Source organism: Oncorhynchus nerka, linkage group LG13 (genome assembly GCF_034236695.1).
Source record: "Oncorhynchus nerka isolate Pitt River linkage group LG13, Oner_Uvic_2.0, whole genome shotgun sequence".
NCBI classification, from domain to species: Eukaryota; Metazoa; Chordata; class Actinopteri; order Salmoniformes; family Salmonidae; genus Oncorhynchus; species Oncorhynchus nerka.
The window spans coordinates 49,146,376-49,164,644 of NC_088408.1; the positions used below are offsets into that span (position 1 = coordinate 49,146,376).

General features: G+C 43.3%; 2 protein-coding genes across 2 annotated transcripts in view; one reads left to right on the forward strand and one right to left on the reverse strand.

The window, feature by feature from the left end:
* Positions 1 to 11,303, reverse strand: part of LOC115139630 (serine/threonine-protein kinase D3-like) — a 53,462-nt gene extending 42,159 nt beyond the window's left edge. The window contains exons 1-2 of the mRNA XM_029677232.2: positions 11,058 to 11,303; positions 9,808 to 10,625 (exon numbers count right to left, since the gene is read on the reverse strand). Of these exons, the coding sequence (XP_029533092.1) occupies positions 9,808 to 10,110 (303 nt within the window). The 5' untranslated portion in view covers positions 10,111 to 10,625; positions 11,058 to 11,303. The remainder of the gene's footprint in view (positions 1 to 9,807; positions 10,626 to 11,057) is intronic.
* Positions 11,304 to 16,505: 5,202 nt separating this feature from the next.
* The window catches only part of LOC115139631 (connector enhancer of kinase suppressor of ras 3-like), a 41,162-nt gene continuing 39,398 nt past the window's right edge, over positions 16,506 to 18,269 (forward strand). The window contains exon 1 of the mRNA XM_029677234.2: positions 16,506 to 16,752. Within this exon, the coding sequence (XP_029533094.1) occupies positions 16,701 to 16,752 (52 nt within the window). The 5' untranslated portion in view covers positions 16,506 to 16,700. The remainder of the gene's footprint in view (positions 16,753 to 18,269) is intronic.

Below are 18,269 nucleotides of genomic sequence, written 5' to 3' on the forward strand. Positions count from 1 at the left end.
GGGTTGTTGCAATTAAACCTAAAGGACAAAACAGACCGCACCAACAAACTGTTATAAGCAGAGGGAGGCTGTCCTTTCGGCGTCTGACCACAGAATATTGCGGACATGATTTTCTGATCATATCCCGATGATTCTACATGTGGACTCGAACCATTCGCCAACACCCAGCAGGTGATCTACTGTGCAAGGTTCGTTACGGTGTGTCTTTTCCTTTAGGGTCCTGTTTCAGAGAGCTGAACAGAATCCACATACTGTAGATTTCCTATTGGACAATCAGTGGGCATCTCCAAGTCCTAGTTCCGTACTGGACAGACCCCGCTGTATCAGTATGATTCACAATAAGAAGCACAGAGATGTTGACAGCCAGCTACGCCTTAGGGAATGTTAAACTGAATACATAGTGTTGGCTACTGAGACAACTAAGATAACACAATTCTATTTCAGAGTGTTTGAGTCGACTACTCAGAAACACGCTTTTGCATAACTCCTTGGCTATTTTTACACTGTATTGTACTGAAGACTATTCCTGTTTCTTTTCGCAGTGAGGGACAAAAGGCTTTAAACGTAGACAAAACGGCACTGTCTGACAGGGACTTTCTGAAAAGAGACAAAATACAGTTGAAGTCGGAAGTTTACATACACTTAGGTAGGAGTCATTAAAACTTGTTTTTTAACCACTCCACAGATGTCTTATTAACAAACTATAGTTTTGGCAAGTCGGTTAGGACATCTACCTTGTGCGTGACACAAGTAATCTTTCCAAAAATTGTTTACAGACAGATTATTTCACTGTATCACAATTCTAGTGGGTCAGACGTTTACAGACACTAAGTTGACTGTGCCTTTAAACAGCTTGGAAAATTCTAGAAAATTATGTAATGGCTTTAGAAGCTTCTGATAGGCTAATTGACATCATTTGAGTTAATTGGAGGTGTACCTGTAGATGTATTTCAAGGCCTACCTTCAAACTCAGTGCCTCTTTGCTTGACATCATGGGAAAATCAAAAGAAATCAGCCAAGACCTCAGAAAAAAAATAGTAGAATCTGGTTCATCCTTGGGAGCAATTTCCTAACTCCTGAAGGTACCACGTTCATCTGAACAAACAATAGTACGAAAGTATAAACACCATGTGATCACGCAGCCATCATACCGCTCAGGAAGGAGACCCATTCTGTCTCCTAGAGATGAACACACTTTGGTGTGAAAAGTGCAAATCAATCCCAGAACAACAGCAAAGGACATTGTGAAGATGAGTCCTATATCGACATAACCTGTTTACAGACAGGCTGCTCAGCAAGGAAAAAGCCACTGCTCCAAAACCACCATAAAAAGCCACACTACAGTTTTTCTAACTGCACATGGGGACTAAGATCTGACTGGAGAAATATCCTCTGGTCTGGTGGAACAAAAATAGAACTGTTTAGCCATAATGACCATCGTTATGTTTGGAGGAAAAGGGGGAAGGCTTGCAAGCCGAAGAACACCATCTCAACCCGTGAAGCACGGGGGTGGCATCATCATGTTGTGGGGGTCCTTTGCTGCAGGAGGGACTGGTGCACTTCACAAAATAGATGGCATCTTGAGGGAGGAAAATTATGTGGATATATTGAAGCAACATCGCAAGACATCAGTCAGAAAGTTAAAGCTTGGTCGCAAATGGGTCCTCCATATGGACAATGACCCCAAGCATACTTCCAAAGTTGTGGCAAAATGGCTTAAGGACAACAAAGTCAAGGTATTGGAGTGGCCATCACAAAGCCCTGACCTCAATCCCATAGAAAATTTGTGGGCAGAACTGAAAAAGCGTGTGCTAGCAATGAGGCCTACAAACCTGACTCAGTTACACCAGCTCTGTCAGGAGGAATTGGCCAGAATTCAGCCAACTCATTGTGGGAAGCTTGTGGAAGGCTACCCAAAACGTTTGACCCAAGTTAAACAATTTAAAGGCAATGCTACCAAATACTAACTGAGTGTATGTAAACTTCTGAACCACTGGGAATGTGATGAAAGAAATAAAAGCTGAAATAAATAATTCTCTCTACTATTATACTGACATTTCAAATTCTTAAAATAAAGTGGTGATAATCACTGACCTAAGACAGGGAATTTTTACTCTGATTAAATGTCAGGAATTGTGAAAAACTGAGTTTAAATGTATTTGGCTAAGGTGTATGTAAACTTCCGACTTCAACTATATATCCTACAGCAGTACTTCAGGGTCTGTGTTAGTTAAAGACTCACTGGCAATATTTAACCACATGGCACCCTATACCCCTACTGTCTCTGGTCAAAAGTAGTGCACTGAAAAGATAATAGGGTGCCATTTAGGACACAGGGTTGCCTGTCAAATATTGCGCGTGCCCAATCCACACGGTCCACACCATGTGACAGCCAATAGTGGAAGGCAGAGGCCCCCACAATACAGACACACATACATGGATGTCACTTTTCTCCTTTCTAGAAATACTATTGGGGCACAGTCGAAGGAGCTCAGTAAAAAGGAAGTGGTCTTTGCAGACAGGAAGTCGAAATATAATGTTCACATGGAGCAACTCTTAGTTTATTGTGGAAGACAGAATATTTCCGAAAGACAAATTCACGGATAATAACAAAAACAACTAAGAGGAAGAACATACACAATGTAGACTCATGAGAGTAGAAGATGGCTTTATTCTCATTGGTTTACATTTAATTGAATTAGTTCCATTAAGTGTGGATACCACCAGTATTTTATCTGGAAATTCCTCAGTAACACTTTATTTGGATACTCCGTCTGTACTTGCTCAACAGACTATCTACAGACTACCGGTAACATTACAACTATCTACTAACCCTAACCCTAACCTTAACGCTTACCCTAACCCTTATCCTAACCCTAAGCATAACCTTTACCCTAACCATTATTCTAAACCTAACCCTAACTCTAACCGTAACCTTAACAAGCAGTTGCTTATCAAAAGATAGTTTGTTGATAGTATGGCCATCTGAAGAGCAGATCTGGACTATCCAAATAAAGTGTGTCCAAAAAACGCTTTACGTTCTTCATTACTTTTATGTGGCCCTTTTACGTACCTTCGATGACGCGTATACAGAACTTCAAAATGTCATAACTCCAGTACCTTCACAATTCATTTAGTGGGTGTCCCTAATGTCACCCTAGTCTCTATGTAGTGCACTACTTTTGGGCATGGTCTATAGGGGAATAAAGGGGAATAGGGTGCCATTTGGGACACTACCTCAGACGTCCAAACCAGAGATCCCACTGCCGGCCTTACACGGTCTAACATATCACACACGGCTCACATTACATAGTCTGAATAGGGATTTCAGACGAGTTCCAAGCCCCTCAGCAGTTTCCTCCATAAAACGTCACCCCCTTCCCTGTATACAGATGTAGGATCTTAATTTGATCACCCTGTTGCATGAGAACTTTCCTGCAATGCAGCAAATTTAAAATGTATCAATCCCTACAAAAACTATCCAGGAATTATAATCCACATAATAATTCACATTTCCAGTTGCTTCAGGATTATATTCCTGCTGTAACAAACTGGCTCAAGTTAAGATGCTACAGCTGTAGTGCACTACTTTTGACCAGAGCTCTGGTCAAAAGTAGTGCACTCTATAGGTAATAGGGTACCATTTGGGATGCAGCCAGGCCAGGGATGTTAAGGAAGGCCCAAGGCTCATACAGAGATCGAAGCCCTTAAAGCTGAACACATTCCTCAGGAATGTGACAACGACCCTTGCCTGTCCAATGAAGAGGGAGTATGTCAACATAGTCGGACGTAGATCTGTTAGCGTGGCTAGCGCTTAACCTTCCTGAACATTAGCAGGTCGCACTAACGCATTGAACTAGAGCTAGAACGGACAGAGAATCCCACCAAGCACAATCATCCATTCTGGGGATCATGCTAAGTAACAGGAACGAACATCACAAAAACTGAACAATGAAAACCTGCTCAACTGATTTCACCAAATCCCCCAGGGCTCTATATGTACTCTATTGCCCCTGAACAAGGCAGTTAACCCACAGTTCCTAGGCCATCATTGAAAATAAGAATTTGTTCTTAACTGACTTGCCTAGTTAAATAAAGGTTAAAAAAAATAAAAAATAATATCATGATTTGTGGAAATGATAAAATAATAGTGCCTCCGTCAGTATTAGGCCTGGTTTATTAATAAAAAGGGCAATCATAAAAGTTTATAGAAATCATTAGGAACCTTGCAATGGTACTAAACAAAATGCTCAAAGAAATGTAATTCCATTGTAATTCTTATTCTCCAACATACAAGGAGCAGCAGCATCATCGATGAATTAAAGCGTAGAGAGATTCCGGATTGCCCCCCCGTGAACTGGCTCTAATAATACAAGCTCAGTCGCAACCAGAGTCATCACAATCAGCTGCCATTTGCACTTATCTAATCTTGATAATACGCCCTAAGAGACACATGTTATTCTCTATGGGCCATCCCTGAATTGAATATGGTCTGCAGGGTGAAATGTCCCTCTCTTTCCCACTCTCTCTCTCTCTCCCGCCCTCTCTCTCTCGCTCTCTCTCTCTCTATCCCACTCTCTCTCTCTCTCCCTCCCGCCCTCTCTCTCTCGCTCTCTCTCTCTCTATCCCACTCTCTCTCTCTCCCTCTCTCGCTCGCTCTCTCTCCCTCCCGCCCTCTCTTTCTCTCTCTCCCTCCCGTTCTCTCTTTCTCTCTCTCCCTCCCGCCCCTCTCTCTCTCGCTCGCTCTCTCTCTATCCCACTCTCTCTCCCTCTCTCGCCGCTCTCTCTCTATCCCACTCTCTCTCCCTCTCTCTCTCCCTCTCTCGCTCGCTCTCTCCCCCTCCCGCCCTCTCTTTCTCTCTCTCCCTCCCGCTCTCTCTTTCTCTCTCTCCCTCCCGCCCTCTCTCTCTCTCTCGCTCGCTCTCTCTCTATCCCACTCTCTCTCCCTCTCTCTCTCGCTCGCTCTCTCTCTCTATCCCACTCTCTCCCTCTCTTTCTCGCTCGCTCTCTCTCTATCCCACTCTCTCCTTCTCTCTCTCGCTCGCTCTCTCTCTATCCCACTCTCTCTCGCTTTCATCTTTGCTCTTCAATCCACCTATTCCCTATAATAATGCACTACTTTTTTACCAGAGCCTATTGAAAAGGTGGTATTCATAAGAGAGAGAAGGAGCTCGGTCATGTTCATACAATGACACCACACCATCAGATGCAGTAACAGGACTAATGAGAAATTGGGATATTGAGAACTTCATCAAGGAAGTACAAGCCAGGATCTGATGTAGTATCTTGATTTGAGCCAGTTTGCTACAGCAGGGAAATAATCCTGCAGAAACAGGAAATGTGAATTATTATGTGGATTATAATGTAGGGGTTGATACATTTTTCATTTGGGCAAATCAAGTCTGTCATTTTAAAGTTAGAAGCCTTTTTACACCTTAATTACACTGCAGGTTGTGCAGGACAATTCTCGGCAACAAAAGGGTGATCAAATTAAGATCCTGCATCTGTAGTTAAATCGTTGTTCTCTCTGCTGTTCCAGTCTTGTCCTGTGCACTGGCTGAAACAAATGATTAGCCTGTGGTACTTTGAGCAGGAATCACATACTCAGCTCCACATGCAGGAGTGGGGGGGGGGGCAGTCATTCATACACCAACAGCATAGTTCCATGGCTCCAGTCACCTTGACATGTCATTCATGTCCCACAATGCATGTGGTCGAATAATGGCCATAATAACAAAGCCGGAATTATGGAAGTTACTTAGTATATAACATATTAACAACTCATGTCATAGGGTTTAAAAAAGAATACAGCTTTGTCCAAAGACTTGCTGGACTTCCCCTATCCAATAATCAGGTGTAGGAAGAGCTCCCTGAGCATTTGATAACTAAGAACTATTCATTGGCAAGGAGCCATATCTCCAGGACCAATTTAACTGGCTCACGCTAAACAAGACCTGCGCCTCAACCTGAGGGCTGATACTCTATAAGCCCTTGTGCTTAATGGGGGCTGCACAAAAAGACCCTAGAATAATATCGCCATTAGCCATTGGTTTTCAGTACTGACGAAAATGATGGTGAAGGATGACGACCTCTGAACCACAGCAATAGAATGATGCGATGGAGTGAATCATTACAGTTCTAGTCCATTCTAATTCTTTAGTTCCAACACTGGGTTAAGAGTGTGCAAGACAGACGGATCTTTTTATTAGAGCAAAGTGCATTTGTTTGAACATTAAGGAATAGGTCAGCAACCTGCAATTCCGTTCCTTTTGCTCAATTGTACTTGGTGGTAAGCAGATCTAAAATGCTGTTATACATGAATGAAAAATATAATCAGTGGTAAACGCTGTAAGCAAATTATTTCCCCCTCGTTCTGAGTAAGTCGCTCTATTTCCTGCTCTTCATATACTGTCGCATTTGAATGGCTGATAGAGGAATTGAATGGCCAGAATCTGATTTACTTCTCCCCCACTCTTGCAACAATCATCAACTGACTTAGCAGTTGTAGCCTCAAGGAAATTCCAAAACACACAACTCTCTGGCAACGTGGGTACAAATCCTGTCTTGGCCCTTCTCACCTGTCGGCCCCCCTCCCTCTAAATCCGGACAAAATAATAAATGAATAAACTACATTTTTAACACACTACCATCTCTCTGTCTGCGGCCTGCAGCGTACATCAACCTGGAGCTGTGTTGTGAGACAGGACAGGGAGGCCGGGGGTGACTACGGAGCCGAGCAGGGCAGGCAGAGGCGGCCCTGGACAGTATGGCGGCCTGCAGGGGAAGGGAACTTCCCCACTGGCTTCCTGGACCCCCCGGGGACAGTCCCTGTTCCCCTCCACCCCTCCTACAGGATCACAAATATTACATGGCCTGACCTACAGTAAATATAGTCCCGGAGTTTCAATACTCCCACACTGGGGTTGCGTCACAAATGGCACCCTATTCACTCCTTTTGACCAGGGCCCATCGGGCTCGTATTCTCTGAAAGTGAAGTGGTGAGAGAGTTTATAAGCATCTCTTTCTGGTATGAACCACCATCATTAATGTGATGAAGTTGTATTGTTGACCCAGATAATATGGATAGTGGATATACACTCCCCTATGTATTTATTTGGACAGTGAAGCTACAACTTTTAATTTGGCTCTATACTCCAGCATTTTGGACATGAGATCAAATGTTTTATAAGAGGCGGGGGGAAAAAATGAACGTTTAGTCCACCCATTTGGTCCCATATTCCAATGACTAAATGAAGTTTGTGACTTAATTTGCAGTTTGTTCGGATTGTGTTGTGCCGTATAGAAATGAATGGTAAATAATGTACTGTGTCATTTTGGAGTCCATTTTATTGTAAATACTGTAAGTATAGAATAAGTTTCTGAACACTTCTACAATAATGTGGATGCTACTACCATGATTATGGATAACATAAATTGTGAATAATGATGTAATGATGAGTGAGGAAGTTACCGAGGCATAAATATCATATGCTAACCTCTGTTATTTGTAACAGAGAGAGATTAGCAAGACTTTTTTTGGTACTTTTTACCCCTTTTTCGTGATATCCAATTGGTAGTTACAGTCTTGTCCCATCGCATAGCTATCCCGTACGGATTCGGGATAGCCATGCGTCCCCCGAAACACGACCCTGCCAAGCCGCACTGCTCGCTTAACCCAGAAGCCAGTCGCACCAATGTTTCGGAGGAAATACCGTACAACTGGTGACCGAAGTCAGCATGCATGCGCACAACCCGCCACAAGGAGACGCTAGAGCACAATGAGACAAGGACATCCTGGGCCGGCAAAACCCTCCCCTAACCCGGACGATGCTGGGCCAATTGTGCACCGCCTCATGGGTCTCCCTGTATCGCGGCCGGCTGCAACGCAGCCTAGGATCGAACCCGGGTCTTTAGTGATGCCTCTAGACCGCTACGCCACTCGGGAGGCCTTGAGGTTAGCATGTTTTGAGGAGAGGATCTTTGTGCATCTATAACTTTCTCACTCATCATTATTCACGATTCATGCATGATTATCCGTAACCATGGTAGCATCCACATGAATGTAGAAGTGTTCAGAAACCTTCTATTCTTATTTCATGCCTTCTATACTAGATGTAAGGGTATTGTTTAGTGCAAGATTGAAGGCCAAGCAACCTCATTGTCCACTCTTTCACCATATCCATGCAGTTATATGATATACACTGTATGTTTAGATTGAGGAAGAGAAAAGATGCGATGTTGCACTATTATGAACCATGTTATGTTACAACGCTTTCTTTGGTTTCCCTTGTGAAATCTAACACGGCCATTAAGAAAACAGAAAAGAAGTGAGAGTGAGTTTTACCTACATGCATTTAAGTTGTGTCATTGCTGTCGCGTCAGCCAACCATCATCATAACAAAAGGTTGTGTTTCTGCCCTTACTCAAGAACCATACCAGGGGAAAAAAGTGTTTTACATTACTCTGTGTAATTGTTACACAAAGACAAACTGCGAATGGTAACCAGTGAATATGTTGTTGAGTAATGTAGTGTACTCTGGTGATAAAGCCCTCTACAGCGAGCTCCAAAAGTATTGGGACGATGAAAATGTCTGTTGTTTTGGATCTATACTCCAGTATTTTGGATTTGAAATGATACAATGACTGTGATGTTAAGCTTTATTTTAAGGGTAATTTCATTCATATCGGGTGAACCGTTTAGAAATTACAGCACTTTTTGTACATAGTCCCCCCCATTTTACGGTACCAAAAGTATTGGGACAAATTCACTTAATTAAATGTAGCTTACAGGAAAAAGTGAATATGTTGTTGAGTAATGTAGTGTACTCTGGTGTGCATACCGTGTCTTCCGTTTTTCATTGCCTACCACAGTATTTCAATGTATTGCAAAGGCAGGAGGGAGAAACTGCCTCTCAGCTAAACAACCACTGGAGCATCTATTGTGTGCAAAACACAAGTGTCACATTCATAGCAGAAACTTAAACACAAGATAACACATGTGAAAACCACAACTATATACTGTTGCTCTCTTTTCATCAAATGCATCTTTTTTTTCCCACACTGGTGCTCGTTTTATAATATAAACTGGGTGGTTCGAGCCCTGAATGCTGATTGGCTGACAGCTGTGTTATATCAGACCGTATACCATGGGTAGGCCAAAACATTTATTTTTACTGTTCTAATTACGTTGGTAACTCAGGGGGGTTGTGGTATATGGCCAATATACCACTGCTAAGGGATGTGTCCAGGCACTCCGTGCTGCTTCGTGTCTAAGAAAATCCATTAGCCGTGGCTATATAACACACCTCCTCGGGCCTTATTGCTTAAATATAATGCCACACGTCATGGTATAATACAACACATGTTTACGGTCTACAAAACAGTAATTACTACAAAAACAGTGCAAATGTGAGCCGTGAAACCCTTGGAAACCAACAAGATCTTTCAAACATTCCGTTTCAAATATGTAATCAGTAACACTATAGCCTAGACCATGGCTCTCCAACCCTGTTTCCTGGAGAGCTTACCCTTCTGTAGGTTTTCAATGCAACCCCAGTTGTAGCTAACCTGATTCACTTGATCAACCAGCTAATTATTCGAATCATGTGCGCTAGATTAGGGGTTGGAGCGAAAACCTACAGGACGGTAGCTCTCCAGGAACAGGGCTGGAAGAGCCCTAGTCTAGAGTGTAGACTACAAAGTATGACATGAAATGAAGTGCATGTCTTCATGCATACCCACATACATCATGAGGAGGACTATGCTATTGTACACTACTGCCCAGAAATGATTAGAGACTGTTTTTACCTTTTGATCCACTATTGAACATACAAGCTCCTTCACCGCAGCTAGCCCGGACAGATCGCTGGCATCCAAGCTCACCGTTTCCCTGGTGAGTCCGATCTGGAGGAGAAAAGACACCCCGTGGAAAGAGCACTGGGAGTTGGTGGGGCTCGGGGCGCTGAGACTCCCATTTGACAGCCGACCGTAGAGCGTTGCCGGCGGGCTTGGAGACGGCGAGGGAGTCGGTGGGACCACTGGGTGGGGGGCCACAGAGAGGGGGTAAAGTCTAGGTAAGGGCGGAAGGGACGAACTGCTGCAGGCAGACATTGGCTAGCTTATGTCTTCTTGACGGGGTAAAGACGCGAAGTTGAACGACTTGTGTTATTTAGAAGAGCAGCTCGCAAGTTATTTTCAGCGCCATCGGGTATGTTGAAGCATCTTGGTCATCTTGTTGATAATATCCAGTCGGTTGAATAAGTAATAGATCATAGTGGACACAACCCCTATAGAATTAAACAAGTAGGCCTACTCTGAAGTGTAACTTGCGCCCTGTACACGTTTCCTCTTCGACAGCTCACATGAGATCCATAACAGTAAGTCATGTTTTAACGAAAGCCTGTTGATTCGTCCCACATTCTCAGCTCTACACACCATTCTGAGCACAGGTGTATCTGGAGGGAAAAAATCGAGCTGCCAAAACTCCAAAAGCCCCCAACCATTGGAGAATGTTCAGCCGCAGGGCAGAAACAGCCAGTTCTAATGGTGAGTAGAAGAAACAGGCACGGAGCAGCTCTCATCAGTTGCTCCTTGTAGCGGAACGTTTGTCATTCCCCAGAAATTACCTGGCAACAAAAAAAGCAAACGATAAAGTAGGTAGGCTAAGGGAGAGACACTCCGGTCGGATCAATGCGTCAGATTATCATTGCTCATTGATTAGCCGTCAGTTACTGTCAATGAATAGTCTGCGAAACAGCTTGTTCTGTACACAATAATTTTTAAAAAGCCTTTAAAGGGTAATAATAATATTGTCATTACAACAATAGAATAACAGTATTATTAGTGGTATTACTATGATCACTTGTTGTGCCGTTGCATAATGAATTTCAACTAGCCTAACAAACATCTGGAACCAAGAGACACATCTGGATATGTGCTCTCATTAGGATGGGAGACGTAAAACATGTTCATGCAATTGCTTGTAACTGTTATGCTATGCTTGATATTGTTCACTATAGCTTAACTTCCCCCATAAAGCCTATAGGCGTGTACATTACCTTTTCGAAAACGGCGGTTTTTGCTCTCTGGAGATTAAACATTTGTTTTATTTCCAATCTTCCAAGAAGTTCGAACGCTTGAACTGTGATTTCGCGAAGGCAGAGTGTGCCTCCAAACTCTATATTTTGGCATTGAGTGCGAAGCCAGAGTATTTTGCCAACTATCCCTTACTTTCCTCTCAAAACTTTTTCCCGTAGCCAGATCGCAACCAGTTCATGCGTATCCTATTATCGCACCATAGTAACTCCCGTCCCCACTCATTCGGTAACAACAGAACACAGGACTTTCTGGGACTAGAAGTTCTAGTTTTTGTTCCACCCACCAGCTTTGATGGTGCAGTAAGACAAGAAGAACTACATTACCCGACCGGCTTTGGGTGTGTGACGCCCTTGAAGTATAAGCTATTTTCTCAGCTATTTATCCCGTTATTTCTCTCAACTCTATGAATGCTGTAGTATCTGCGACCTCTAACGGTGCAAATGAAAACTCCTTGCTACATTGTTGTCCTGTTACCATAACAGCGTGCCTTTTACTGCTACAGTAGCAAGGTGGCAAGGTCTCACTCAGCTCGGTGTGTGGAACACTGTCTCAGAATACAATGTCAATAATATAGTAAGTAGGTTATTGTTATTTAGTCTACATGTATCATTTGCATGTAGAGACAGTACTTTTCATTCATTGCATTTCATTACAAGGCAGCAAAATATTGACCTACCCTATTCAATTTGTAGTGCACTACTTCTTACCAGGGCCAGTGGTGCTCTGACCAAAAGTAGTGCACTATATAGGGAATAGGGTGCCATATCGGCCCATATCTGCCATCTAAAACAACATCACTTCTTCTTCCAGAAGCTTCTGAAGACAATCAACCTGGTGGGGGCAGAGGTTGTTGAATTTATTATTTTATCTTTATTTAACCAGGCAAGTCAGTTAAGAAGAAATTCTTATTTTCAATGATGGTCTAGGAACAGTGGGTTAACTGCCTGTTCAGGGGCAGCTCAGGGGTTTGAACTTGCAGCCTTCTGGTTGTTAGTCCAACACTCTAACCACTAGGCTACCCTGCCACCCCAGGAGGGGATTGATCATTCAAATGGACTATTACTCCTAAGGAGAGGAAACGGACCTTCTTCCTCCAAGCTGGCACCACATCAGAACAGCAGGGATGGGTGGAGGCTATATGTGAAGCACAGCTGAGCTCCAGGGACCATGCTACTAATGCATGTGTTGTGCAATAGACCTATTGGATTTGACATAGATTGTTTTACACCTTTATACTCATGTGGGCCTACTGGACTGTGGCAATGTGTGATTTTTGTGTGTGAAAGTTTTGCCAAAAGGAGGCATGGCATTAATATGATATTTTAGGCTTGTGTTTGCTTAAGTCATGCCCTCAGTCTTCGATATCATCAGTGCTGCTGAAACAACTTGAATTGGGTTTTTCACTAGTCTACTTTTCACATTACATCCACCTGTTATTATTATTTATCATTATTCCCTCCTCTCTTCTCCAGACCATTTCCGGAGACCTTCTCCCTTACCTCACCTCGCTCATCAACTCATCCCTGACCACTGGCTACGTCCCTTCTGTCTTCAAGAGAGCGAGAGTTGCACCCCTTCTGAAAAAACCTACACTCGATCCCTCCGATGTCAACAACTACAGACCAGTATCCCTTCTTTCTTTTCTCTCCAAAACTCTTGAACGTGCCGTCCTTGGCCAGCTCTCCCGCTATCTCTCTCAGAATGACCTTCTTGATCCAAATCAGTCAGGTTTCAAGACTAGTCATTCAACTGAGACTGCTCTTCTCTGTATCACGGAGGCCCTCCGCACTGCTAAAGCTAACTCTCTCTCCTCTGCTCTCATCCTTCTAGACCTATCGGCTGCCTTCGATACTGTGAACCATCAGATCCTCCTCTCCACCCTCTCCGAGTTGGGCATCTCCGGCGCGGCCCACGCTTGATTGCGTCCTACCTGACAGGTCGCTCCTACCAGGTGGCGTGGCGAGAATCTGTCTCCTCACCACGCGCTCTCACCACTGGCGTCCCCCAGGGCTCTGTTCTAGGCCCTCTCCTATTCTCGCTATACACCAAGTCACTTGGCTCTGTCATAACCTCACATGGTCTCTCCTATCATTGCTATGCAGACGACACACAATTAATCTTCTCCTTTCCCCTTCTGATGACCAGGTGGCGAATCGCATCTCTGCATGTCTGGCAGACATATCAGTGTGGATGACGGATCACCACCTCAAGCTGAACCTCGGCAAGACGGAGCTGCTCTTCCTCCCGGGGAAGGACTGCCCATTCCATGATCTCGCCATCACGGTTGACAACTCCATTGTGTCCTCCTCCCAGAGCTCTAAGAACCTTGGCGTGATCCTGGACAACACCCTGTCGTTCTCAACTAACATCAAGGCGGTGGCCCGTTCTTGTAGGTTCATGCTCTACAACATCCGCAGAGTACGACCCTGCCTCACACAGGAAGCAGCGCAGGTCCTAATCCAGGCACTTGTCATCTCCCGTCTGGATTACTGCAACTCGCTGTTGGCTGGGCTCCCTGCCTGTGCCATTAAACCCCTACAACTCATCCAGAACGCCGCAGCCCGTCTGGTGTTCAATCTTCCCAAGTTCTCTCACGTCACCCCGCTCCTCCGCTCTCTCCACTGGCTTCCAGTTGAAGCTCGCATCCGCTACAAGACCATGGTGCTTGCCTACGGAGCTGTGAGGGGAACGGCACCTCAGTACCTCCAGGCTCTGATCAGGCCCTACACCCAAACAAGGGCACTGCGTTCATCCACCTCTGGCCTGCTCGCCTCCCTACCACTGAGGAAGTACAGTTCCCGCGCAGCCCAGTCAAAACTGTTCGCTGCTCTGGCCCCCCAATGGTGGAACAAACTCCCTCACGACGCCAGGACAGCGGAGTCAATCACCACCTTCCGGAGACACCTGAAACCCCACCTCTTTCAGGAATACCTAGGATAGGATAAAGTAATCCTTCTCACCCCCCCTTAAAAGATTTAGATGCACTATTGTAAAGTGGCTGTTCCACTGGATGTCTTAAGGTGAACGCACCAATTTGTAAGTCGCTCTGGATAAGAGCGTCTGCTAAATGACTTAAATGTAATGTAAATGTATTTGCTTTCAGTTGAATTCCATTCTTTAACGAGCAATAATACCTTACTAGATATTGGTAGGAATCTACTTTGGCAGGATTCGTGCATTTCATGCTACAAGAAAGGAACCCAGTAGCCTATGTAATCCTTTGTTCTTTGACTCCGCAGTAGAACCATTTCCTGTGCTACGTGCATAATACATATTGTTTCCGACCTCAACCCCCTTTTATCTCCATCTGTATACATTTGCACAGCGGTGCCACTGGACCTGGCCAGAATGTATTGTAAATATTGACAGTTAGTTGCCATGGTACTGTATAATTCTCTTTCACAGGAATCATGATACTAAAGCATTGGCCTAATGGTCCATAGATGTGTGTGTGTGTGTGTGTGTGTGTGTGTGTGTGTGTGTGTGTGTGTGTGTGTGCGTGCGTGCGTGCGTGCGTGCGTGCGTGCGTGCGTGCGTGTGGAAATACCTCAGGAAACACAGTAGTTGGAGGTTAAAGATTAAACAAAGGAAAGAGAAGACCGAGCAGACTGAGATGGAACTGAATCTGAGTGTGTGTCGAAATACAAAATACAGGTCAGCGCCAAACCTCAGGTTCAGTTGGAAAAGGAAGGAAGATCATCTCTCCATGGATGTTCCTCTTAGTCAAGTTCTCCTCTACCTTGGTGCCAGACCCAGACCACCCTCTGAGAGGCATTGACCAGATCCCAATTGGCATCCTATTCCCTACTTTTGAACAAAGACCTGTGGGCCCCGGTAAAAAGAAATTGCCATTTGGGACGTAACCTTGATTACGCAGGTTACACACACTCCTGCAAACATGCTCACAGAGAGGGAGAGGAAGAGGGAGAGGAAGAGGGAGAGGGAGAGGGAGAAAGAGTGTTTTAGAGCTAAGATCCATCGTCAGCAGAAAAATAAGTTGATTGTCAAGACAAATGTGTTATTTTTAACAGCAAGTCTTGAAATGCAACAGTTTTCTAGTGTGAGTAATGCACACACAGAAGTCCATGTCAGACATCCAGTTCAATACGCAGTGTGAGGCTGCTTACAAAATGGCACCCTAATTCCCTATATAGTGCATTACTTTTGACCAGGTCCTTTGGGCTCTGGTCAAAAGTAATGCACTATACCGGGAATAGGGTGCCATTTAGAATGCATCCAGTGTCTCTGCCAGCTTATGTCAAGCCGTGCTTGAGCCAGTGCTCACGGCAGAGCAGAACACGAACGCAACCAGTCACACAGGATTTATGAACACAGGACATCTAGAGACACACTGCAGGTGTGAACCGTTCAGCACTGAAAGAAACAAGCTTTACAAACGCATTGTTGGAGATTGTATGTTGTGGAGGCACGTCAAGTCAAGGACCAAAATGTTTAAAAAACTTTGTGACATCGCCAGTTTATTATTCTGCACACACATATAGAGTGCAAAATGGAAATGTTTTGTTTATTCTAGAAATTCTTTATTTCTTGAGTTGGTGTATTGGGGGAGTTCTCAAACTGCTGAAGTCAAGTGATCAGTACAGCTGATCAATACAGTCAATACAGTAGCAAAAAAGAACCTCTCTCCTGGTGTCAGAAGATGGCAGTCTTTCCTTAAAGAAACAATTACTTCTCGTGAAGTTCAACAAGTTGTGGGTTGTAAATTGCCAGGCAAATGTATAGGCTACATTGTTTATATGTATTATAGCAGACGTCTGTCATTTACCCAGTCTCCGACATGGATAAACGACCTAAGAAAAAATGTCATTGTGAATTGATTGAATCAATTAAACATGACACCCACACACATAAAACAATTGTTTTGTTGTTGTTAATTTACACTCTTGTCATCATAACATTCTTCTCAGAACCCATGGAACCCTAAATGTCCCCTTAAAACCCGTACAAGTCCCATATCACTCTTCCCATGGGAAACTTTGGGGAGATTTAATTGTCGTACCAGGCAACACCCAACTTATGAATAGACTCACGCTTTGAGACTTAGACAGGATGAGGGGTCTAATTAGATACCACCAGATCCAAACGGTGTGTGTGAATTTGAAGTGTGATACATTGAAGAAAACATTTAGCACATTGTATGGCCTAGAAGTCTATATTTTATTATTTTCACAAAAACCTGTTGAGTAATACATTCAAAGGTTTTCACAATAATATTTTATATTTGCCTCCAATATAATGTATGTTATTAAATAGCCTATGCATTGATAAAGCTCACTTGCTAGCAGTAACGGTTTTGGTTGAGTAGTGGTTGATGACCCGCACTGAAATCTGATACTCCCGCCCCTAACTTCTCTCATGTTTGCGCTACTGCACTCACTGTAAACTGGTTGTTTTCCCACATGCGATCAGTCGGTGCTGGGGGCTGTAGCGGGAGCAGAGTGCTAGGACTATTTCCATGCAATGTCGTTGTAGTTACATGTCTATTACTATGTGGATTGACTGATTTATCATCAAAACTAGCTTAAAAGGCAAAGACTTACTGAAAAAGACGGTTACATTTTTGCAGGCATAATTTCAAAGAAATGGATCCCATAAGGAAGTGGACCCCTAAACAAGTTGTCGATTGGATGAGAGGTGAGTTGAGTGCCTTGCTGATTATAACATAACGTTAAACTGTTCCCAATCATAGTATAATAATGTCTGTGTAACCTAATTTATTTATGAATATCCTGTTTAACGGTATATATATTTCGTTGTTATAGCCTAGTTAATTGCCTGTTTGAATACAACTTTATGGTTTAATGTTTAGAATGAAGAATTTAAACTAGGTTTGAAGCTAGAATCCTTAATTGCTATATGCATTTTTTGACTTATAAATTAATTATGTATACCCATTGATTTTTGAAGAATATAACTTAGAATTGTCCCATGAGCTCAGTTCAATTGTCATACCCTATCAAAACCAAAAATCTAAGATTGTTTTACACAAATGTCTGTAAACAACGGAAATTAAAACAAACACTGTACAGCCTCAAAACATGGTTACGACTATACATTTGATATCACGGATGGTCAGTCCATGCATCCATAGGTCTGTCTACAGTCCCATCCATCCCTTAGCTTTTTTTTAGCAAAACCAGAGCAGGGATGCAGCGCTGTTCTTTTTTCAATGAAGGATTCTAGCTTTAACTTTGATTGCTTTGAGTAACCCACAACTTTCAATTACGTTTTGAGAACGTTGATTGAATAACTGTTATAAATGTCCACAAAAGTTACAGGTGAGTGTCAGTGTCTCTTATAAGTGGTTGTTGCATTGCAACTTTGTAACAAGCAAGTGTTATATTGCTTTTTGTAGGGGAGATATTAAGTATAATCTTTAAATCCATAGAAATGTTGATTTGATGAGAGGAAGTTGTGTGCCAAATGCGAGGAGTGTTTATTTATGTTTACTTTAAAGTACACGTGCGCACTGAACAGAGCTCCTTTAGGTATAGGTCGGTAGGCTACTAGGAGCTCGCTATTTTCCGTTGTTGAGAACCAAAGCTCAACTGTCATCTTGTATAATTCCACAAATACAGTACTTTTATCTAAAAACATCACATTCCTTTTCGCTTTTAGGCTTTACGAAACCCATGTCACACACTTAGCTCCTTTGAATAGAGCCAACATATAACCATGGCAGCGTGTTTCAAAAGGTGTTATGAACCCCTACCCCTGTCCTGTCTGTCATATATGACTAAATACATTCCTCAAATTCCCAATGCATCACCATGCAGAGTTGATTCTATTGTAGACTGCACACTTTTCCATTCTGATAGAGATCATTAAACTTATGGCAGCAGGGTGACATCTCAGTGTGAAAGTCAGAGACACACTTCTATTGCCTTAAATATAACTCAGGCTGATTATATTCATTCCAATGGAAATACATGCTGTGGAAAAAAATACCCTCAAGTGTAATCCCAGCAACACTGAACCAGGGAAAGCCTTGCTTATGCCCTTACGGTAAAAGCAGTATTGGTTATAAACTATGGGATTGTGATAGACATGACAGCATCTATCACCTTGCTTATTTCCTTACAATATAAGCCTACTGTAGTCCCAATTAAATTATGGGATTATGTTTGAGATGTGACAGCATCTGATCTGTA